At 37.6% G+C, this 24,728-nt stretch overlaps 2 protein-coding genes across 2 annotated transcripts; both read right to left on the bottom strand.

The window, feature by feature from the left end:
• Nucleotides 1-314: 314 nt before the first annotated feature.
• Nucleotides 315-7,823, bottom strand: LOC121947690 (Down syndrome cell adhesion molecule-like protein 1 homolog). The gene is made up of 14 exons (XM_042492777.1): nucleotides 7,717-7,823; nucleotides 7,264-7,620; nucleotides 6,838-6,966; nucleotides 5,856-6,023; nucleotides 5,681-5,751; nucleotides 5,242-5,488; nucleotides 5,072-5,131; nucleotides 4,896-4,970; nucleotides 4,291-4,419; nucleotides 3,992-4,156; nucleotides 2,879-2,931; nucleotides 1,863-1,965; nucleotides 1,749-1,779; nucleotides 315-1,644 (listed from the first exon to the last, which is right to left on the bottom strand). The coding sequence occupies exons 1-14, from the start codon at nucleotides 7,775-7,777 to the stop codon at nucleotides 1,587-1,589; spliced, it is 1,707 nt and encodes a 568-aa protein (XP_042348711.1). The 5' UTR covers nucleotides 7,778-7,823; the 3' UTR covers nucleotides 315-1,586.
• A 7,768-nt stretch (nucleotides 7,824-15,591) lies between these two features.
• On the bottom strand, nucleotides 15,592-18,929 carry LOC121948134 (T-cell immunoglobulin and mucin domain-containing protein 4-like). Its single transcript, XM_042493414.1, has 6 exons — nucleotides 18,797-18,929; nucleotides 18,291-18,629; nucleotides 18,160-18,216; nucleotides 17,879-17,958; nucleotides 16,566-16,659; nucleotides 15,592-16,446 (listed from the first exon to the last, which is right to left on the bottom strand). The coding sequence occupies exons 1-6, from the start codon at nucleotides 18,837-18,839 to the stop codon at nucleotides 16,370-16,372; spliced, it is 690 nt and encodes a 229-aa protein (XP_042349348.1). The 5' UTR covers nucleotides 18,840-18,929; the 3' UTR covers nucleotides 15,592-16,369.
• Nucleotides 18,930-24,728: the final 5,799 nt, after the last annotated feature.

The raw sequence follows: 24,728 nt of genomic DNA, 5'->3' as shown, positions 1-24,728 counted from the left end.
TTGTTTGAATTTTTGTCATAATTTGCAGATTTATTCATAAGTTATGGCCAAAACCTGCTTTGTGAATTCACAGTGATCTTGACCTTTGACCACTAAAATCTAATCAGTTCATCGTTGAGTCCAGGTGAAAATTTGTGCCAAAACTGAAAAAAATGTTCTCGAGGTGTGCATGAGATATCGAGAACTTAACGAAAATGGAACGGACGGATGAACATACAGACATCCCAAAAACATGATGGCTCCAGCCACGGCTATTGCCAACGTGTAGTGGAAGAGTAACATCATTACCATAAAGAAAAATAGCAAAGGTGAGGCACCATGTAATAAGTAACTTAATTTTGTTTATGGCTACAAAAGTGTGAACAACAGATGTGTTGTTAAAAAGAGACGAAACAATAAAACTTGGCACACGAACCAATACAAAAAGTAGAAACATGAAAATACTGTCAGGCAAATCTCATCAACACTGTGTAATTAAAGCTTCTTTAGAAAGTGTTTACGTTAAGTATTATTTTAAGTAACACTTTATTCGGATAGTCACATTACAGATAGTTAATAGAGTATTTTTTTTTCCATTTTAACAGCTTGTTAGTTGAGATTCAACAAGTCAATTATTTGCTTCATTATGTAAATGTTTCACAGATTATCCATGAAGTATACGTGACAATTCATGAACATACTGACATAGTCTTTGTATGAATTTGTTAAACTTGAACTACTCACTCAACATGCAGTGTTGGCTGAATTAATATTTCAAGTTCAACGAAATTAGTACAAGCATATGTACTAAATTATCGCATCAGGTGGCATCTACATAAATGCCAGGGCTCAAGGTTTCTGAGTAGAACACTGCATTGTAACAAAATGATCAATGTTAGCCAATTCACCTGTCAGGGGTTTTAATGTTGCAAAACATCTACAAATAAATCGAAACTCAGCAAATAAACGGCTGAAATGTTACAAATATGAACCATCTGTAGGCATGGGCGGATGGTGAGACAATGGGCCCCTGGGCACAGAGCCGCTTAAGACCTCACCACCTCTCCTCCATAAGAGCAAAACAAAAAGACTTCATTGTTGTTTAGCTTCATTTTGTTGAGTTTTTTGTGATCATAGTTATTTTGTGTGTCTTTATAATAGTTTTTTATCTGTACGTGGTCATTTTGAGCCTCACTGTAGTCATATTACATTTCTTTGTAGTCATTTTGGGTCTCTCTGTGTACGTTTTGAATCTCTTTTCTTTGTAATTGTTTTGTGTATCTTTGTGGTCTTTTTGTGTCTCCTTGAAGTTGTTTTTCGTCACGTGTTACTTTGAGTGACATTTTTTAGGTGACCAGGTGCCTGCTATGCCCATCCATTATTTCATCCATGTCTGTAGGTGGACTTTCCAAATAAAGTGTTGCCTTTTTTCCTCCCTTTGGTTAGTTTTAATCAACTCATCACACAAGTGATGTTGCAGATGATTTGGTACCTTCCCTCAGTAACATAAACAGAAATATACACAGTATAATCTTATTTTTGCTAAAAATCAACAGTGTATTTGAGTTTTAGCCTCACTGCTGGCAAAAGTAAAGTAACTCAGGCGTTTACAGCTCTTGTAGAGACTCAGCACCTTTGTAACGTAGCGCTCCATTGGTCAGCCACCTGTAGAAAAGAAAAAGTTATTGTTCAATCAATTAGAGGCAATCGTGGTTACTTTAAGAGGTTTAAATCTCTATATAAATGTTAAAAATATGGCAGACACTCACATGTTCAGACTGCCTTTTTTCTGTTTTATTCCTGTATGAACATGAAGTGAGAGGTTTTAATTAAACATGAAATCATGTTGCCCTCGTAAAGTTTACACTGATAGGTATACTTACGTCTAAGTTGCCACGTGGTTACCATGGCAACAACCAACACCACCAGCACCACTGGCACCACGATGGCTGCTAGGTGACCACTTTGACTCTCTTCAACGCTCGCCTGGCAGAGAGGATTTAATCGCAGTTTAACTTTACCGTCACTGGAGACACAGTTTATCTTAACGTATGTTGTGAACATTAAAGTTGCATTTACAGGTTTTTTGCCACTAAGGGGCAGAACATCAGAACAGGCTCCTCGAAACAAGCACACAAGCTTATGTTGTTTCTGAATAACCAGTTCATAAATAATACAGGGAAACATAAACAATCATTTGGAGTCATGTTCCTGCTCACCTCGTGAATTTAGGTCCCATATTAGATATTTGTACTTGAGTATTTCCATTTTATGCTACTTTATACTGTACTCCACTATCTACATTTCAGAGGGAATATTGTACTTCATTACATTCATTTCACAAAATTAGTTACTCAGGTTACTAATAAATAAATAAATAAAACCAATTAACTAATAGATAATGGTATATGATTACAGATTAAGCTACCCAGCAGTATATAGTAATTAAAACTAGCCGCACCTTCACCAGCTACAACATTATAGTAATGCTTAACGCATCAACTATTATAATCCAGTAATAGGCCTATAATATACATAATTCAGAAATGGGCCATTGAAAACACTTATTTGTAACATAAAACTGCAGTGTTAAGTGTTTTTAAATGTACGTCTTACACACTGAACCTTTAAGTATATTTTGATTCTAATACTTGTCACTGATTTTTTTTTAAATGCAAAACTTAATTTGTTACGTTGTATTACTGCTATTACTGCTATTACTGCTGCTACTGAGTTTTTGTTACTTTTATTTAAGTAACAAAAACTCACCACTGATGAAGAGTGTCTCAAACATGCAGTAAATGTGTGGGCCGTACAACCAAAACGATACTGGAGCTCTTTAAACCGTCACTAGAAGCGAACTGTGTAACACTACTAAAGTCCTTGGTTTCATACTTACAGCAGCATGAGTGTCAGTAGATATGGTTGCAAGTGGGTCATCTCTGTGATGACCTGTCACACACCCACAAAGGAAAGTAACAGAGAGGAAGTTTTGAAAGGAGTGTTTTCTAGAAAACTGCTAAACATGCAAAAACAGTACATTTATCAAATATCAAATCTGGGAGCATATCAGGTCACATAAGGTGAGTTTCCTGTTCATTAAGGAACTGTGATTGTGTTTGTGCGGCCTTGCTGAGTGTGAATAATGGCCCCTGTGTGAACTAATTATACACAGCATCATATCAACACTACAGTAAAGAGTTAAACGATGAAACAACCCAAGTCCTGTTCTGCCTCATGTATCACCGCAACATACAACTGACAGGGTTCCCCCACATTTTTTACCAATGAATTTTAAAAACTTGTCCATAAGTTTTCTATTATTTTACCTAATTTCAATGATTTTATTTACATAGTTTAAAATGTGTAGGCCTGTATTGCAATCTAGCCATACATTATTACCAAACTTTTGCAGAGAAGCAGACTGCTAGCGCTCGCTGATTAACTCATATGTGAGGTATTCTAGCTGCATATGCAAATAAACCAGACCAGCACATATGGGTACTTGCTGATTTTGTCTATGTGCATCGTATATTATTGATGTTTAAATGGTTACAGAAGAGGAACATTTTTAATGTAACAACAGAAATCTTTTGGGACATTTTTCTTTTTTACAGACAAGAATGTATATTCAAAACTTTTCCCAAACCATTTCCAGGCCTGGAAAACTATTTTTCTTATTTCATTACTTTCTCAGGAATTTCATGCAATTCTACAATTCTACAATTCTACAATTTCATTTCGCAGACGCTTTTATCCAAAGCGACGTAAAACACAAGCAAGAATTTAGGCTTAAGGAAAAAACCCTTAGTAAGTGCAAAAAGTGCTTCAGGTGTGATTGGTCACAGGTATTGCCGTCTAGTGGCAGAAGAAGTGCCGCACAGCCAAAGTAATAACCAGTAGCGATCTCAGCATCTGAGATTCACATGCACATTGGAACCCTGAATTGAAACAGTAAGAATGAACAAAAAACAAAAAAAAAAAAAAACTGTAAGAATCCAAACACACAAACCTGCTTCTTCAGTGGTGATAGTGAGGATGTTACTGGGTTTACTGGTGCCCAGGCTGTTCTTGGCAAACATGCGGATGTTGTATGTTGAGGGATTTATCTCAATTATTGTGGCCTCCGTCTGGTTGGGGCTAAAGTCAACAACAGTCTTTATGTAATCCCACGAGGCTGTGGAGGGAAAAAAATAAACATTTTATATAATAATGCCAAAAGCATAACAAAGTGAGTTTAGATTTTGCAACTGAATTACAATTAAGTGGAAAAAATTCAATTAGTGTTACTCCAATGAAAGGAGCTCATACCGTTAACTGCTTTACACTCCAGGTAATAGCCAGTGATGGGGCTGTCACCTTCAAACCCAGGCATCCACACAAGCGAAATTGTATTGTCTTTGACCTCTTTTAACTCAATTACTGGGGGATCCGGGGGCACTAGGAGATAAAACAGCAGATACATTTGGCAAAGAAAAACAGATGTTTTTATACAGCTCAGTTTAATTTAAACATTATGACCAACATCCCAAGAAATGTCCCTTAAATTTAAAGAAATTAGTATATCAGAGAACTATATTTATATTTATCATAAGTAGATATTTAAAATTATTTTACAGTAATATGATCATTTCTTTATATACTATTTCCTTTTTTTTTTGTTTTTGTTTGCTTGCTTTATTTGTTCATTTCTTGTTTGTTTTTTTTGTTTTTTACAAATTTTCAGGTAATTTTCTTGTAATTTTTCCTAATTTCTTGGTTATTTTGGGGTAATTCCTTCTGATGTTATATTCCTTCTTCCAATATTTTTGAAAGAAATCAAGCCAATTTAAAGGCTTAATTTGGATGTAATGTTCAAAAGAAAAAATATGTAAGAAACAGTAATAATCAAAAGTCCATACGAAGAGATGCCATACCTGATGTGATACTTGAGGTGTTTTCTTCCCAAACTGTCGCAGCAGTAACAGTCTCAACAGTTGAAGTTGTGTGAACTTGGGACAGAGAAAAAGAAATTCTGGGTATAATTAGTTAATTTATTTCTATAAACAAAATGTTAATGAATGATTCTGGAAAATGTTTAATCAGCACATACCTGAAGCAGCAGCAGTAGTGGAAGTAGACTTAATAGTCGGCACTGTTGAAGTTTTGTGAACTTGAAACAGAATAAAATCAAATCTCCGTAAATTAGTTGATATTACACTGGCATCGCAATAACTCTTAAATTCCTGTTTCTCGTTGTATTTTGACTTCCTCTCATCTTACCCTCATCCAGAGTGGAGCAGAGAGGTGCGGTCGAGGCAGGTCCTATTCCTGCATTTGTTTTGGCCTGTATAATTACACCATATTTGGCAGAAGGCTTCAGGTTGCCCAGGATGATGCTCTCTTGCTCCGAAGAGGCGGTCACACTTAAGTGCTGCCACCTTTTGAACTGTCTGCCTGCAGGGTCATACTCTCTGTAGCTAATGCTGTAACTGCGAAGAACCCCGTTTCTATGCTCGAGCTTTGGAGGCTGGTCAGGAAAAAACGCACAGAGAAGAGAAATATTTAACGCTTTCATATATACATGCATCTTTTAGATTAAACTATATCCAAAGCCTCGCTAAAAAGGATGTTATGTAATATACTTTTTTCCAAATATCCAATAATTTTGAGAATGTTTTTGAATGTGTCTCCAAATAAAATTTCTAAACTACAACTTTACCTTCCAAGTGACTTTGATACTGTGAGGACTCAGGGCCTCCAGCTGCATGTCAAGGGGAGGACCCTCTGGTGCTGCAGGGGAAACACATTTTAAAGGTGCCATCCATCCAAGTATTTTATTTCACTCCTGCAGAATTCTTATTATTGCAATGACAATAAAAAATGACTGACACTACCTGCTTCTTTCGTTGTGACCGTCAGAACATTGCTGGCTTCGCTCATGCCCACACTGTTGGTGGCAAACATGCGAAGATTGTAGGCTTTGGCTGGACGCAAATCCACCAAAGTCAGCTGAGTCAGCTCAGGATTATAGACTTCAGTTGTCACTGCCGTATCCCAGGAAGCTGTACAATAGGGATGCATAGATGAGATCCATGCTGTATGCTTTATAGCACTGGTTCCCAACCTGGGCACCCCAACCCCCATCAGAGGTTACCAAAGCTTCACAGGGTGTTGCTAGGCCTTCTTAATTTGAAGGAATGTAAAAAAACTTTTTAAAAATATATGGGCTACAATATGCCTATATCTACATTTTTCAAAAAATGCTGTTAAGAAAACTAAATTGGTTATTTTTAAAGTTTAAATTATAATTTGGGGTATGAACTTTTTCAAAAAAAATCTCACATGACGAGTGCACAGTGAATGCAAGCTGTATTCACAGAGCCTTCACTCTCCACTAAAAAGCCTTGCCCTACAGTTAAAACAAACAAAGAGCTAATACATTGGCTGACTGTCATAGAGAAAAAAAAACACTGCATTTTTGAAAAAGAAGCCTATTAAGTTTGTATAATTAAAAAAAATAAAATAAAAAGAATTTAAAAAAAAAGTCAAGTAAAAAGTACCCTACAAATTTCAGGAAAACTAATTTCTAATTAAACATTCACAATTAATCTGCTAAATATTCATCCAAAGCGCTCGTTTTACCCAAATTTCCTGCAGTTCTCAATATTTGGGTTAACTGTACAGTTTATCACTTGTTCTGTACTGTTTTGCAATGCACTGAATATCACATAAAATATCCATAAAACATGATGCCAGTTTACTCAGTGATAGAAAAAGGTTAGAAACCACTGCTTTAAACTATATTTCGGGAGATATAATAAGCTACTAAATGTCCAAATTGTATTAAGATTATTGGGATTGTTTTCTTGTGCTTACCCTGTTTGTTTTTTAGGTCAATCCTGTAGGCTGTGATGGGCCTGCCGCCATCAAATACGGGAGTCCAGCGAACAGTGATGGTTCTCTCCTTCACCTCTCTCATCTCCACCTTCAGAGCATGAGGGCGCACTAGAAAAAAAAACCAAACAAAATCGAACTTAAATACTAAATAGAGCTTAACAATTAGTCGGTTAATCAATACGTGGATAAACACAGTAAATATGACTGTCAATACGACTAATTTGTTATTGAAGTCATTTATCAACCATGATTTGCTGAACGTGCGTGTTCCAGATAGGGAACTTTAATGCAACAAGCAGGGAGTCACCAGGGAATCCCAGTAACTAAACTTCAAACTTTGCACAAATACTAACATACTTTTCTTTCTCCCCCTCAGAGATGATAATGTATCCGCATAGGTCTCACCTGCCACTACCGTCAGTGTGATGTGGTGTTTGAGATCATTGAACCAGCCCGGTATTTCCACACGGCAGCCATACTGCCCGGAGTCGCTCTCTTCAACCTGCCTGATGGTCAGTGACACATCTCCCCCAGCAACATTACCCATGAGCAGGTAACGCTCCGACAGCCGGCTGGTCACAGACGTCCCGTCAGACTTTATCACCTCACTGGCACAGCCACTGTTGGGGATGGCTCCTCGTCCCCAGCACGCAGAGAGCTTCCCGTAGTACTTCGCATCATAGTTGCATATCAGAGTAACATCTTCTCCCACTGTGGCTATAATGTTGTCTGCAGACACACCACCTGAAACGATATGAAGTCCTGTTGGCAACAAGGAATATTTAATTAGACATATTGAATAAAAGCTAGGAATTATCACTTAATAAAAAATGTAATTTGTTCTCATCATCAATTCACCTAGGAGCAGCCAAAAAAGGAGATTGCGACACAGAGAAAGACATCTTCCTGAAAAAAACATTTTCCTCTCTTGTCAGAATCAATTGAAGGATTTAGTCCACTTGCTAAATGACAATGAACCAAACCACAGTGTGGTTTCAGCTTTGAAATCCTTCCAGATCACATGATGCTGTCCTTGATATGCTCACACAAACAACTTCTGTTTTTCAGAAGAGGAATGTAGAAAAGAGCTGTTTCCTTTTCTGTGGTTTTGGTTCCTTATGCTAGAAGTGGCACAAGTATCATTTTGATGATTAGACAGACACAGAATCAAGGTTATGGATGCATGTCTTTGCTCCTGCTGTTTGTTTGCAGTTCTTGTACTCAGACAGACAGATGGACATTTAGGAAGTTTTATACATTCACACTTTCACCTTTTTCCTTGGATGAGCAACTCCAAAATAAAATGTGCTACATTACTGAGCACACTCTAGGAAATCATTTGTTTCTGTCGAAAATATTAAATATGGCAAATCTAATATTGGTCACACGTGCAAATCTTAAGTCTTTACCTTCAAGTGTCAAGCAAGACAAGTCAATTCGTTGCTCAGGTCAAGCAAGTCACAAGTCATACAAAAATAATTTTTTTAATAATGTTTTATTTACATTGTTCAACATATATATAATACAAATCCCCATGGCACAAAACAGAATCCCCACTAACAAACACGTTTTGTTGGTAGTGGGGATTCTGTTTTGTGCTGTGAGGATGTGTATTGTTTATATGTTGAATAATGAAAACAAGTCATACAAATGTCTGATGACTCAATAAGCTAATGAGTCAGTTAAAAATACACAGTCTCAAACCTTTCTCTGTGGGTTTGGTGGTTGTATAACTGATTTTTGAGCAGGATAGCGCTGTTCTCTTTCTACGTCATCGACAACAAAATACTTGTTTAAATTTTTTTTATTTTTTGATTAACCCCTCTATGATAGTTGCCTCGTGCGTTGTCCTCTGCGTGTCTACCGCATCCTAGTGGGTTGCCAGGTTTGCATGCATTGCACAAGAAATCCTTTTTCAAAAACAAAACTTTAAATTTCAACAAAAATGCAAATATTAACAAGAATAAGTCAAGTCTTTTTGAGTCATCTGTATCAGGTCTAACTCAAGTCTTAAGTCATGAACACCTAGTCAGAGTTGAGTCTTTTTATCAGTGTTGGTCAAGCAAGTCTCAAGTCCTCAAATTTACAACTTAAGTCTTACTCGAGTCAAGTCATGTGACTCAAGTCCCCTACCTCTGAAAATAACTCCTTCCTGAACACTAACACTGATGAAAACAGAAAGTCTGGTTTACTCGAGGGCCATGCACTTCTGTGTGCTGCTGAGACTGCTGAGACAACACTTGGGTCTGCTGGATGTTTAGTAACCCGGCACAGAACTTCCTCTTTGATCACTCCCACAAGCATGTGGTCGGTACAAACACCTACTGCAATATTTAAAAATGGAAAGCTGCAAAGATGTTTTGTTTCTTATTGCAACTATCAGTTACTTTAAAAGCAGGTTAGGTCACATATTTTCAAAATGAATTTTAACAGACTTAGCAATTTCTGTATACCTGTTGAGTTAAACTCCACTTAAAATACAAAATGATATATAGGATAGTTCTCCCTTTTTTTGTTACTGAACTCATACGGGGATGTTCTAGGTAAGCACCAACTCTACTGTATTAGAGCATATGGGCCGATACACACAGACAGAAATAACAGAGAAAGTTGCAGACAACAGAAACTGTAAGAAAACATACAGACGTGACAAAACTCTCACATCAGTAATGAAATTCCTGCGAACGCTTTCAAAGCCACATGACCCACACTCACTGAGAAAAGATGCCCTCCCTCTTTGTTTTCTGGAATTTTGCTTACATAGCTACACTAATTCATAAAAAATACAGAACCAAAACAGGAACAAAATCTGCACTTACAGTGACTCTCACATGTATTCAAGTAAATAAGAGAGAAACTTTGTTTCGCTGAAATGTTAGAACTTGAAAATAAACACATCAGGTTTCACACTGAATGCCAAAGGGTTAGAGAGGGTTACTGTTTAAATTTTAATCAAAGTGAATACAATACTCATAGAAAATATTCAATAACCTCAAAGATAATTTTCTGTGGAGAGAGTGGATGGAGCTGATTCAGCCGATGAAGGCTCTGAAAAAGGAAGTCATCATGGCCTCCTGAAAGATATGTTACAATATAAACAGTGCTACTGCTTTCCTCAGGGCCCCAGTTCTTTTTTTACAGTATTGCAACACAATGGAGAATGTCCAAAAATAGGTATGTTTCCTAGACATAAGGCAGTATCAGAGAGGGCTGAAAATATGAAATAGTTCAATTTTTATTGTCAACAAAAATAAGCTGAAAGTATGGACAATCAAAATGTGGAGATGGAGCACCATGTGCATGACAACAGTTATTCTATATTCTTAAAGAAAAATACATCAAAAAACTGTGGACACTAATGAGTGGAGTCTTCTCCTCAAATATTATGATTATAGTCCAGTAGATGGCATTGTATCCACAAGTATAAACCATCCACCCTTTTCATGCCGCAATATTAAATCTGCTTTAAAAAAAAAAAAAAAAAAAACAAGAAAAGGGAATTAATTAACCTGCAGGATATTTTGGTATGTTGTGAGTCATGACATGACACACATTAACCCTCTCTGAGAATAGTGGGGACCCTGTAAACTGCAGCTGAGAATGTGGTACTTTTTTATATATTAACAGATGAGAGTTCAAAAGGTTTCCCTCACAGGCTGAGAACATCAACAAACGCCTTGACAGACAGTTGTTCCCTCAGGACAAAACTGACATTTACACTCATAGATGTTCTCAGCATGTTAAGATGAACCCTTCTGCAGAAAGTTTGTCACTGATTGGAAAAAAATGCAAGTATTGAGCTCTGAATGAGTTGAATTCTGAGTGTTATGGTGCAGCCATATTACCAGCACCTGCAATATATATATATATATATATATATATTTGCTTTAACTTCAAGTTAGTGTCCATGCTGCCTTAATTCTTGTTGACTGAATTTGAGAGGACCTGTTGAATCATTACAAAATTACCTAAACTTGTCTTCTCAAATTCAGTTTACTTTAACATTTAACATTAACCTTTTCATGTTAAAACAAAGAGTTTCTTTTTACAGTGAAACCATTGCAGGCATTGTTTGGATCTACTGAAGTGGGAATGCATGAGGTAGCTATCTAAGGTCAGGATATTACCGACAGTAGATGTCAGCTGACATGCTGCCAGTTTGGAGGCATGGAGGCTAAGCAATGTGCTGCTGTGAATGGAGGCTGCAGCAGAACATATTCCAGTTACTTAAAACCTAAAAAACTGAATGTGAATTATACTCTGAAAAATCACCCAGTATGAACTGCATTGCTTAAACAGACAAAAGAAGCAAGACCCACTCAATTTTAATATGTAAAATTAATCTGAACAGCATGTGAGTTGAGTATGGATAAATAAAGATGAGGATTATGATTATGGGAAAGAAGAAAATAGCTGCCACCCTGCTGGGAGGCTTTCACGCTCTCCTTCAATGAAAATTAACCTTTATCTTGAGGGATTGGGTCAGTTATAAGTTGCTCATAGTCTTATATATGTGCTATAACTATGATAATAATAAAACATTTTCTTTATAGGCACCTATCAAAGCACTTGAAGACACTTTGAAGGACACAGTTAAGTCAAAGAAAGCAGTGATATACAATCATCACTTAATAAAATAACTAGACCAAAATCATAAATATAATAACTAGGCATAATAATCAGTGCAAATATGCCATATATTTTTCAATTTAACAGTATGTTGAAAACTGTAGTATAACTTTGCAAAAGTTTTTCTTTATTTCTTTATTCCAGCCTTAACCCACTCCCACATAAGTGCAGAGTTGCATTAAGTCACTGAGTTACTCCGGCCTGGAAACATAAGTGCCATAATTATATTGTATATCAAAATGCATTAAGGCGACAGGTCAATGATATTGACGTTAAGGAATTTTCTGACGGACTCTTCTCCACAAAGTAACAGCAGAAAGTTGTGACAGGAGGTAACAGACAAATGAGAAGTAGTTTGACGTCTATATATTCATAGATCAGTGAGCTGTTGAAATCACAACCTTATAATGTGCATATTTAAGGTAACAGGTAATTGAAAATGATTTTATAGGATTTTTGAGGGCTCTTTTCCACCAACTAACAGCTGTGAAATTTGTGACAGGATGTCACAGACACAAGAAGTGGTTTGATGTAATTAATTAAGTAAATAATAAATTCATAAATGAGCAAGCTATTGAAATCACAATCTTAAAATGTGCACATTTAAAAATCTATAACAGATGTATATCTCTCCCAGCATTAACTCAATCCCACATGTTCACATGTTCACAACATTTTGATCCAACATTGTACAAAATTAACCGTTACATCTTTTATACTGAAACAGGCTTTAGGAAGACAAGTTTCAGTTACGGTCTGAGGGTTAATACTTTACCACCTGTTTGTCAAAGAATGAAATTATCTGTATAAATGTTGTGCTATGAATTATTAAAAAAAAGATGTATTGTACCAAAGCTGCAAAAACTCTAATGCTGAACTATTGTCGGTCACCTGCTTCTAGAATAATTGTAGATGTCATCAAGACATCTGTTATGAACAGATAAAGCCAATAAAGAGTCTGTTACTGTGAGAGACATGTCCTTAAATCAGTGGATTCATTTTTTTAAGCATCAAAACGCCTGCAAAATGACTTGTTTCACTCTCAGGATTTAAGTCATCCGGTCCGATAATACTTTTAACGTCTAGAAGAGTTGCAAGATTAAATCATTTTATCCCTTGACAAGTTACCAGAGGCCTAAACCAGAGCTAAGTGCCTAGAGTGCTCGCTCTATGGGCCTCATAATGTAGAGGATCTGGGTAACTTCATTACATGGAATTAGAGAGTTTTTGGCTTCATGCACCACTGACAAACTTTCATAAGAATGAACAGGGCCCCACTATGAATGCTGCATCCAGATCTCTTAATACATCCATGATGTGCCCCCTGCCTATATATTATAATGATTGCCTTGGTGCATGCTGTAGATGGTAGAGTGGGGTTTTCCCGTACTATGTTCTCAAATTCACGTGGATATCACAGCTTTGATGCAACCACCTGTTACACTGCCTACCTGCAGAGTCGTACTCTCTGTAGCTGATGTTGTAACTCTGCAGAGCCCTGTTCCTGAGCTCGGCCCTCAGAGGCAGCCTGATAAAAGGAAAAACAACATTTTTCAAATATTATAGTAAAAAAACATTTTCAAAAAGTTGAATGTGTCTGCAGCCACCATTGCAAAATCGTGACTTTACCCTCTGAGTGACCCCACGCTGCATCTCCGAGGTAGGAACCTGGAAGACAAATTTGAAGGAGTCAGTCATAAAAAAATAATACAATTCAACTGGTATTCTTCATGCATGAATATTGTATTAGATGCCTGAGAGCATGTACTTCTTTTGTTATAAATACACAGCACTGCTGGCTTTACTCCTGCAAACATTGTTGAAGGCAAACATGAAGGTTGCAGGTCTCAGCTGGGGGCAAACCCACAAAGTCATCTGAGTCATTTCAGGATTGCAGACGTCTGTTCTTACTGCAGCAGGATGCTGTGCAACAGGAAATAAAAGATGGGTGCAATTAGATCAACACTACATTTTTTTCAGTACACATGACAATTATCTGTGCATTTGAAAAGACATGATTAGCTGTCTTATCTCAATGCAGATTCTGTTGATTACCCAGTTTATGAGATAAATCATAAAGAATGTGATCAACCTGCCACCATCAAACACAGGGCTCCAGCAAACACTAATGGTCCTTTCCTCCACCTCTTATTTCAACTATCAAAGGGGCTAGAAGGTGCTAAAATAAAAGAAACTATGAAAAATGCTACAAAACTAAAAATATATCCAACATCATAAATGTCCAGTGCACAATTAACTGTAGCTGTGTTCTGAATTATTTCCACAACATACTGTAATATGTAAAGTATTGTACTTTTATTTTCTCTCCCCTTCAGAATTTGGAGATTCTCTGCAGTCACAGTTAGCTGGTATGTGATCACTGAAGCAGCTGGTATTTCTGCTCGTTCTCCTCAATCAGCGTCAAGGTCACCCAGGGACAGGTTGCGCTTTGGCAATCTGCTGGTCACAGACCTTCCTGTCTGACCTGATCACTTCATCTCGCAGACCCAGTAAAAGGGGGGCTCTGCAGCCCCAGCATACCGGATGTCCGCCATGGTACTGAGCACAAGAGTTGCATGCAGTGGCACCTTTTTCACAGCAGTGCTTTCTGCAGACACTTGCACTGGAAGAAAGCAGAAAAGTCCCCTTGGAAAGAGAGAATATTGGGTAAAACATATTGACAAAATCAAGTCGATTAAATTCTTCTCAAGTACTGAGTGACTGGTATTTGAACAATATTATAAACATTTCATGAAAAATGCAGTGTCAAACTATGCAAAAAGGAAATGTTTAGACTCACACAGAAGTAATATCTCATCACCAGTTATGACCCACTAGAAGTGTGCGGCGGTGTATTTTTCTGCTAAGCAACTGCCCTCCGCCTGTATTTTCTTATTCTATTCTGATTTTACGAGTTTGGGACATTTATGGGTGTGTTGCCACACAGTGCTCAGGTGAGGTTGGAGCTTTATAAAAAGGGAAAAGGCCAGGTTTCAGACCGTAAGCAGCAGCCATTCAAGAGAGACAGTGCTGAAAAACACAAAGCAGGACGAAATGCCAAACAAGCGTGAATCTTAGATTGGCTTTTACTTTACTTTACGTGCATTTACAAAGAGTAAACAACAATCCTGTACAGTATAACATAAAGCAATACAATAGCTTTTATTGTCATTGTTTGGGCACAAACATACAGGTTTAACAGAAATGTGTCTACTAGACGGAGACGCTGATGGAAGTTGAAAGTCTGGACTTTGTGTGTTTCTCAGACTGCTGAGTAAACGCTCAGGTCTGCAGGCTGTTCAGTAACCCAACACAAAAACTTCCTCTTTGATCACTCCATACAACTACAACATAACTATAAAAAGTGTATTTTGTGGTTTTCACCTTTCATTAATGTTAAGTAAAATGTCATTTATTTTTAATATCTGAAGAATATTTTACGTATTGTGTGTAGCTATGCACCAAGGAGATTAATATTGAGGTAGAGGCAATTACATTTATTTAATTTGCTCATAAAGGGTACTGTACCCTTTTACAGTGTTCCTACAGCTTAAGACAGTCAGATTTAAGGTTTTTCATTAAAGCCTTTCCTTAAAGCCATATCCCAAAAATTATTAACACCAGTGTTACAGTAACAAAAACTGTAGAAAAAAAAAAAAAACATGAATCAAAATTAACTTTTTAGGAATAGGGAGTTTTCTCAAAAATTTTATTCTAAAATAAAAAACAACTTTTTTTGCATGATTGCTGTTAATGTGTAAATTATATATATATATATAAGATGTTATCAATTATCAATTATTTTGAGATTTATCAATGCAAAATCAGGGAAAAAAATGGTTCCCAAAAATGGTCTTAGCATTTTCAGACTTTTGAAAGATTGATTTTTTCATTTTAATGCCAATTAGGGCTATATTAATGACTTTAACGCCTTTTATGGCTTTTCAGAGATCCAGATGAACCATGTTATAAGTGTGCATCTTAGGGTGGCCACAAAAAGCCCTTACGTGCCTATAAAGAAGAAAGTTGCATGCAGCAGAAACTATTTAAAACAGACGCACACTTGTCACATTGACCTTTTAACAGCAATCATGAAATTTAAAGTTGCTGTAAAGACAATCATACTTTAATTTTTCTTACTTTGCCACACAAATTCAAAGAAAAACTGCACAACTAAAACAGGAACCAGATTGGTATTTGAGTGACTCCTCTTTATAATAAAAAATAACAAACAAAAAAACCTCTAAGAGAGAATTGTAATACAGTTTTACTGTGAAATTCAGCCACTGATCTGTTTCATTATCATGAAATGGACATAAATGTAGTCAAAATGTAATCAATGTGGACCAGAGTTTAGATTGGAGTAGATTTAGCATTTTCATAAAACAAACTGTGGTTTTAATTATACAATAAAGACATTAGATCCAACTAGTAGAGTATGAATAATTAAATAAAACAACAAAACGATTGATTCACATTGAGTGTTCACTACAGTGCATTCATGGTGGAGTCTTCTCTGATATTATGATAATGGTGCATAAAGTCCAATAGGTGGCGTTGTGTCCACAAGTATAAAACATACACACGCTTTTAAGAGCTGTTAGATTAATTTTGCCATGAAAAACAGAAAATAGAAGCAAATTAATTAATCCTTGGGATATTTTTGCATCTACTCAGTCACACACGACACACATTTGCTTTTTTGGAGCAATCTGAGAATAGTGAGACCCTGTAAGCTGCTTTACTGGGTTCAAAAGGTTTCCCTCTAAAGCTGAGGAGGCAGATAGAGCCAGCATATGACAAGAAGACACATTCAGCAAGCAGTTCCTCATAGACTCATTTGTCCTCATAATGTTGACCATAACTTCGGCACTGGGACACTTTATAATTCTTCATAAATGTTTTCAGCAGTTAAGGCATTGAGATTCTCAAGTGTCCTTTTTGGCAGAAACCTTCTCCCTGTTTGAGGAAATGCAGACATTAAATGATGTTTTCGACTCCAAAGACACCCACTTTAAACGTGTAAAATTAATTTGAATGGCACATGAGTCATAAACTATAATCCATTCCACACTTACAGAAAACAAAGACAAGGATTATGATTATGCTGAGGAAGAAAATAGCTGCCATCCTGCAGATGTTCCCCACTTCCAGGAAGTCTTTGAATTTTTCCTGCAATGAAAATGAGCCTTATCATGAGGGACTGGGTCAATTATACTTAGCACATAGTTTAAACTGTGTGCTATAAATATAGAGTTTATTGAAAATATATTGTATATTCAAGACTGTATTATATCCTTGTGCTCTATTTATCACTTCCAGCCTTAAACCACACATGCAAACCATGACACAAAGATGAATTCTTTTTCAATGAAAATTTCGATGGGAAAGCAGCGCACTTTTAATTTTGATGACACGGGTCGAATTATGACTCCAGTTTTGACTCATTCTTTAGACAAAATGCTTCTGAAGAAGGCCAGAAATATTGGTTATAAATAAATAAATAAAAAAGACTGCATTAGAGCAGTGTTGGGGAAGCTCTGTTAAAAGCTACCAGTTACTTCACACTGAACTAGCGCAAAGCTATAAAAAGTAGTTCGAACTATGTTGCATAAAAATGATCAAATTAACAATGTACATGAGCTATAAAATGATAACAAAACGTAATACAAAAAAGACACATGCCAGCAGTTCACTGCATAGAGTGTGCACTTGTTCAGGTCATACATAAAACCAAGGAAAAAAATACCCCACTAATCAGGCAAAATGACAAGATGTCTTCAGAAAGCCTAGAGTCGATAGAGTAGATCAATACTTCAATAATTAATAGTGTAATCAATACTTCTGACTAATGGACACCTGATATATACATTAGCTTAGTTTTATAAATTATCCCTGTGTAAAGCATTGTCTGGCTGTGCCTTCACAGTGGTGAAGGATGAAACAATAAGAGGGTGCGGTTGGTCAAAAGGGGTTCAATCACAAGAGAAAAGCAGTTATAAAAAAACATTTTTGTTTTCCATTTAATTGCTCACCTAAAAATGTTGGCAATTTCAGTAGTTAACTACACAAAAAATGGCAAAAAGGTAATGTAACTATACTTGAATCACTATGCAAATACGAATGTAGTTGACCTGCATTTTGCAGTAGCTTGGTGGTAGTTCAACTACAGGTATAATTACATGTAGTTTACATATGAAGCTTTTTTAAAGTCTAACTGCGAGCAAACACCACTTTAGAGTAATTATTTAATTTCCTTCACTATTTCATATCTTCCCTTAAAAATCTTAGGCACAAAAAACTTTCATTGAAGTCATCTGAGACTCCTCAAATGTTGTACTGTGAATATATTTCCTCATAAAAAAAAAAAAAAAAAAAAAAAGTACCATACCTTAGTTGTTGCAATTCCAACTATGCCCAATGTTTGGCCACCAACTTCTACATCTTTTGCTGCAGACTCTGTCAATATATCTGCCAGGTTAAAAACAATCAGTTTATACCATTTATATAAAAAATGTCAATGCTTAAAATTATGATGAACTACATTATGCTTTATACCTGAATACAAAGCATTTTCTGTAAAACAGCTGTTTAAAGACATTACGATTGGCAAAAATGAGACAATTTTGATCATTTTTAACATTATTCATTTTTTAACAGGTGATCTCTCACCTTGCCTCTCATCAGTGGTAAGTTTCCATTCCTCGGTAACCGGTTGTTCTGTGGGAGCTGGCAAAAACAAAATACCTTAAGGCTGGATAATAAAATTCATCATCAACCTGGATGATATTCAAGAGTATTACCTTCCTCTATGACCAGATGTGTGTTGACCTTTTCGTCATTGAACCACCCTGGAATCTCGATCCTGCAGCCGTACACACCGGCATCGCTCCACTGAGCATTCAGGATGGTCAGCGACACATCTCCGTCTGTCACCCTGCCCAGCAGCTGGTAACTGGGAGACTCCCTGAAAATCACAGCCCCATCCTCTGAGGAGAGGATGGGGCTGGAGCATTTGGACCTGGGCACCATCCCTCGTCCCCAACAGAAACTCAGGACACCATGAATTCGGGTGTCATACCTACACGGCAAAGTAACATTGTGCCCGAAGAGGCCAATGACTTTGAGGGTGCTGGATGACACTGTGGAGGACAGCAACTGGTCAAACTGGATGGCACAGTTGCAGTTGTAACTAATAAATGAGAAATCCAAGATTGTATCCACACACACAGGCACACAAATCGCCACTTTCACACCCACAAGCACTCTACAAATGCATGAAACAAAACAGCACAAAATATCGACTCACCTTGGGTCAAGATGGAGAGGAAAAAATAACAGAGACCACGCATGTGTGTAGGCTATTGTATAACAACGTCCCGAAGTGAGGATAAGACGAATTTCATCCCCCACACACACTCTGGGAATGGTGCTGCCATGTACTGAAGTTTCGACTTCCCTTTTTGAAAATCAGGAAGGAAATCATTACTAGTCATGTCTGCATCATGAGTTCTTGTCACAGTAATGAGCTCACATCCCCTGTTGTTATGAACCACATCTGAGTTTACCATTGTCCATATTAACATCAGCTGTCACTGCTACCAAGAGAAAATATTCTTTAAACACGCAGAACATGCAATCCCACATTTATTCAGATTAGGAAGTTTAAAAGGGGCCCAAAAAAAGACACATGTAAAACAGTAAATATTGCAGTGGACTAAGTGTCATATTCTGACATAAGCAGTTCTCAAGAAGTGTTTACAGCTCACAGGACCTTTATAGCTCTTGCGATCTGTGAGCAAAATTGATGATGTCACTCTTGGCTTTTGGGCTCTTTCGCACTGCTCACCAACACTGTTTGGGAGTAACATTTTAGAGAGTCATGCATTACTGTAATTCCATTACTTATGGGATTAACTTGACATCAATGATTTCCTTTTGCACAACATTGATCAAACATGCACGAGCATTTTTGGATTTAAGTCCCTTATTTGCCACAGGGGGCATTAAAATTCATCTTATCTTCAGCAATAGGAGCAGTAACTAGTGTGGCAGTAATAACAATGAAAGCTCACTGAAGATTGTTGTTGTTGTTGTAATTTGGCTGTGAAAAAGTGGTTTGAGACACTTCTCCCTGATGGCTCTAAATCAGACATTTTTTGAAGTCCTGATGCTGTCCCCCTTGGAGGATTTTCATACAAAGTTTCAGTAAGATTTATTACAACTACTCTGCAGAAGATTTATCAACAGCTGTCTGGTTAATAGTTTTCCCTCGAGCTTCCATCACAAAATGGCTCGACTTCATTTTACCAAACCCTCGTCTGACTTAAAACTACACGCTCCAGATTTCCTTTTTCATCCTGAGTTTAAAACAACCATCTCTACCCATTTGCTATCCTTTATGAGTGAACACAACACGCTTAACCAAATCCTATTAGGTTTAAGAGACTCCGCAAAGTGACTAATAAATGTGAAATGATCCTTTTTATTAGTTTAGACCCTTATAATACTGAAAGACCACACTGTTTTTTGTTTTTCTGGGTTTTTTTTTTTTTGTTATACTGTAGAATAAAGCTCTTTATCGCTCAGTGTCTTTATAACTGAATAATTTAAATGGATAATCTGTGAACAGAGGGCTACACCACAAAGCAAGATTAGTGGGTTAGTGAGTTTTCACAGAGTTTTCCATGTGACAAAGCTGGTTCTTGTTTGACCTGGTTAAATCACCATGGCAACCTATGCTGCTAGGTACCAGTTTTTGTTCTGAGTTTCAGCTGGAAATCAGCTGTAAGAGCTGAAGCTTTATAAATCAATAATCAAGTTTACTGTTTACCACAATGGCATTAACTATAATGTGAGGCTCTTCTTTCAAATCATACCCTAACGTCACCACTTTCGATTATGCTTGTTAAGTTTGGGCTTGATTTGCTGAAGTCCAGTTTTACACTGCTGCTATATTACTACTACTAGAAAACCACTTGGGAAATGTATTTGTCTCTTGTCATTCATCCCAGATAATGTAAAATGTGTTGATCTGTAATTAGGCCAAAAACTCAAGTGATATTCACTTAACTGTCATTATGTTGAAGTGTCAGACCTTAATCCAGTTCTTGAGTATAACGTTTAAATCACCACACCATCAGGGTTTTTAAATACCCTGGTATACCGTATTACCATGATACCCGATACCATGTCTGTGAGTGCCTGTGTGTACATGCATGTGCGCACATATGTGTGCGTGCTAAAAGGTCATTGTTATGTGACCATCACTAATGGAAAAAGAGAGCCACAGTGTGTATATGAGGAGAGCAGCCTAAGAAAAATATTTTGTATTCGCTGGCCTTTATCTGCCCTCTGGCCACCTCTGACAGGCTCGTCTCCACCTCCACTTGTCAACACTGTCAGCCACCATTGAGCTGCGATAGAGCACCATAGATCACTGTCCTCCCACAACGATGCCCTGCGTCACTTCTCTTTCTCATAGCTGTGACTCCACTCTTAGATTATCCCAAACTAACAAACATGATGAAACTGAAAACTTTTATTAACATGAATGTGGTAGGAGAATACTCACAAAGGGCTAAGTCTTCTTTATTAAAGGAGTTTTCTTGTACCGCTTTTTTAAAATTAAACAGTAGCTATGACAGGAAGCAGTTAACTGAACTCATAAAAAGTCTTATTATATCAAGCTTAGTTTTATGGTTGTATTTATTTCCTTTAAAATATCATAAATAAAGGGTTGTAGTACAGCAGGGGTATAAGATCACTGCTCCCTCCATAAAACTTCTACTTGTACTACTACGTGCTCAAACTATGCAAGAGGAGTCTTGTTTACTTTAATTTCCTGTTTGGGTTCATATTGGAGCCATTGTCAATCTGCTGCACTGATAAAGGTTTAAAAATGGCCATTAGAGCTGAATAACTGTTCTGGTTCAGAGCCAAAGTGCCATCACTGAGAAATCTATGGCTGGGCGACTTTTGCTGATGTCTGATAAAAACAGCAGCAAACAGAAAAAAGGAGAAGTGAAACGACAGAGATCAGAGTCTGTGTCATTTTTAGAAATTGTGAAGAGGGTCAGTATCTGCTGCCTGGTCAGCTCCATTCCTGGAGGAGCTGAAGCCCAGAGAGACTGAGCTTGAGTTTGACCCCTTTAAAATGTGTAATAAGTGACGAACAATGGGAACACTAAAAACAATACATATATCACAGTTTCATCCTCTGTCAGATTGAGGTTTTATAAAGTCATTTATCACAGCGAGCGCACGACGGAAAGCATTGATTTGCAATATTGCTGACACCAGAGGATTCACCGTTAACTCCGGAGTAAACATGCTGAGCTTTCCAAAAGCTCCTCGGTCCATCAGTCGACCTCTACTCCCTAAATGTGTTCGCCTGATGAGACGCAAACCATCTGCTGGAGGGGATATGAAATGACAACATGCCTAAAAGATACCTCTGTCAATACTGCCACCTTTTATTCCATTACACCTCCTAAAGCACTTTTAACACGTTTAGAACTCTGTTTATACCACTTAGGGCACATGTATATGTCAATATATAAGAGGGCCACTGAGCAATAAGGGAAAAGAGCAAACTGTATGCAAGAAAATGTAAATATTTTTACTTTAAATAAAGGCAAGAGACAAATTGCACTGCGAAGTCATTGTGAGGTTCTGCAAAAGTCGGTGTGAAACATATTTATTCATTTATTCAGCATTTGATGCCCTGATAAAGACCTTGTAGTCACCATGCTGAACAAATATTTTGGTTTGACAGGTTTTATCTAGCCTCTGCTCACCTCAGGTGACGGTTGTTTTTGCCTTCACTTGTCAACACTTTCAGTTAGAGATAAAAAGGCCAAAAAGGTCACAGCCGAGCTCCAACAGTAAATATTAGATTTCTAAAAACGATGGTCCTCCTTGTGATATTCAGCTGAGGCCCTTTTGAACAAATCACGTCTCAGCCATCTTAGGGTGTATTTATAGTTGTCTTAAAGGGTCACCACCTTAAACTGTGCAAATAATGGATGTAGCTGCTATTTCATCACCCACTGGTTTGTGGACTGCCGGTTTGAAGTCTCAAGGTTGGCATTTTGGCTGTCCCCATCTTGTTTTTTTGAAGCCAAAACTGACAATATTTGGGCAAGAGGGGCGGCGCTGTGGAGGAGTGACTGTGGATCTGACTCAAAAGCCCTTTTAACACAGAGATCACCCCAAAGAGCCACTACGAGGTCCCTGCTTTATGCCTCCTTTGAATTTTTACACAGAACCAAACAACAGTGATATCACTACGCTCCAGTGTGTGATTATAAACTGCACTGCGGCTTTGTGGAATCAAAAGAGGCATGACGGCATGACGTGTAACGCAACAGCCTCTAGTATGGCATAAAACATATGTGTTGGCAGCACTTTCTTAACAACGAAAATGGCATTAATGTGTAAATAATCATTTACCAGCCCTGTTACATGGTGGCTGATCTCGTCCTCTGCTCAGAGGGTAAGGAGCTCCTGAATCTCATTGTTTTCCCAAATTTGTGGACATTTAGAGCCGCTGTTCTTCTACTTTTTAAATCTTCTGTGGTGGGTCACACACATAACATAATGTCAAACACACTCGCCCCTGCTTTACATTTTATACAGACCTTGTTTCAGCATTGTTACTAACCTTCATTTCCAGCTAAGAGGCGAGACCACTCTGTCCCCCCTTTCTGTGATCGTACATTATATACAAAACGGCAAGGTGGCATAACACCGCATTATTCCCACACTGAACAGGCAGTGTAAATGGCTATAGACTGTGGTGACGCCTCACACTCTGTCACTCAAAGTGGCTCAGCCCTTACTTATGCTTAACTATAAGCCTTGATAAAATGTAAACAAGTGAACATTATGAAAATTCACCCCCATACAGCTATACAGACTAAAAAACATTTTTTGTACCAGGCTGTAAACATGTTTAATTCTGCTGTTAAGTTGGGCATTTTAACATTAAGCATTGACTTGCTTAACCCAAACTATGAGCTTTCCCTTAACTTTCCCTCATCCATGTGTTGTCATATAACAAAACATTTATTTTCAATAGTAATGATTCTAGAGGGAACAGACAAGTTCAGGGTTTCCCACACATTCATTTATTTCTGCCCCCCCACCACAATAACAACATTTGCTGCAACATTTTGATTGTATTTTTGGAGCTGGACCGTTATTAGGAACGCTGTTGGAAGATATATAGAGAGCCCACTCTGGGTACAGATGGAGCAACAGAACGAGAGACACAGTGAAAGTCAAACTTAACCTTTTATGGCACCAGGTCCTCCACCAGCCTTCTCCTCTTTCAGAAACATGCAAAGCATTCGACACTGCCAACCTTTGTTAACCACAATCTACATCTATCATTGTAAATGAAACAGTTAAAGTACATCTGCACAGAATACCCACATATCCAATAATGAGACAATATAAAGTACCTGTATCACAATGCGAGAGAAGTCTAACTAAAAGAACAATACAGGCGCCTGATCACATTCAACATTTTGTCCAGTGCTGCAGGAATCTGGTGCAAAAAAATGTTAAAACTATACCTCAAAAACCTATCTCAGGTGGAACCAACCCGCTGTGTCAAGTATGAATCCAGCTTTAAACCCTACAAAATCTCTCTATAAATCCATGAAATCACCACAGGAAAATGGGTTTATATGTGGACTCACTATCTTTCAAGGTGATGAGAGGAGTAAGCGATCACAGTAAGATAATATTCATGGTTTTGTCACTTTTCTCAACCATGAATGAGACTCAACTGAGCGTAAATAGTGGAATATAGAGTGGGTTTTTTTTGTAATCAGCCAGTCTTTTGCTCCCAGTCCATTTATTCCTTATTTCATCTACGAGAACATACTCTAATGTGTGTGCTTGCATCTGTGTGTCTGTGTGCAATTCATGCATGATGGATTTATGGCTGCCGCTCCCGGCAAATGTGGAGCCCAAGCCCTTTCCCCACTTCGTACTTCCCACCCTCAGCCCCCCTGGGAGTGTGTCTCAATGTCCCCCCCTCCTCTCTCCTATTAATATCCCACTAGGGAGACCAGAGCTCATGGGGAGTTTGGGAGCGGAAACGTCTCCAAGCACTCCTGGAAGACACAGAGCTGGGTGAGGGCGAGGAAAACAAAGAGCGAGAGAGATTAAGGCGAGCAGGGAGAGAATTTCAGTCTGAATGTGTTAAAGAGGATTAGAAAGCGTGAGTG

This window comes from Plectropomus leopardus, chromosome 9, assembly GCF_008729295.1.
Source record: "Plectropomus leopardus isolate mb chromosome 9, YSFRI_Pleo_2.0, whole genome shotgun sequence".
NCBI classification, from domain to species: Eukaryota; Metazoa; Chordata; class Actinopteri; order Perciformes; family Serranidae; genus Plectropomus; species Plectropomus leopardus.
This window is presented reverse-complemented; position numbering and strand designations above follow the sequence as displayed.

Bases quoted from the DNA above. Each gene is read 5' to 3' on its own strand.
- LOC121947690 (XM_042492777.1), bottom strand. From the start codon at position 7,777: ATGTTTTTTTCAGGAAGATGTCTTTCTCTGTGTCGCAATCTCCTTTTT. The intron at 7,621-7,716 runs GTGAATTGATGA...TGTTGCCAACAG, and splicing joins CCTTTTTTGGCTGCTCCTAG to GACTTCATATCGTTTCAGGT. The intron at 5,132-5,241 runs GTAAGATGAGAG...TTCTGTTTCAAG, and splicing joins CTGCTCCACTCTGGATGAGG to TTCACAAAACTTCAACAGTG.
- LOC121948134 (XM_042493414.1), bottom strand. From the start codon at position 18,839: ATGCGTGGTCTCTGTTATTTTTTCCTCTCCATCTTGACCCAAG. The intron at 18,217-18,290 runs GTAATACTCTTG...TGTTTTTGCCAG, and splicing joins ACATCTGGTCATAGAGGAAG to CTCCCACAGAACAACCGGTT. The intron at 17,959-18,159 runs GTGAGAGATCAC...TTAACCTGGCAG, and splicing joins TACCACTGATGAGAGGCAAG to ATATATTGACAGAGTCTGCA.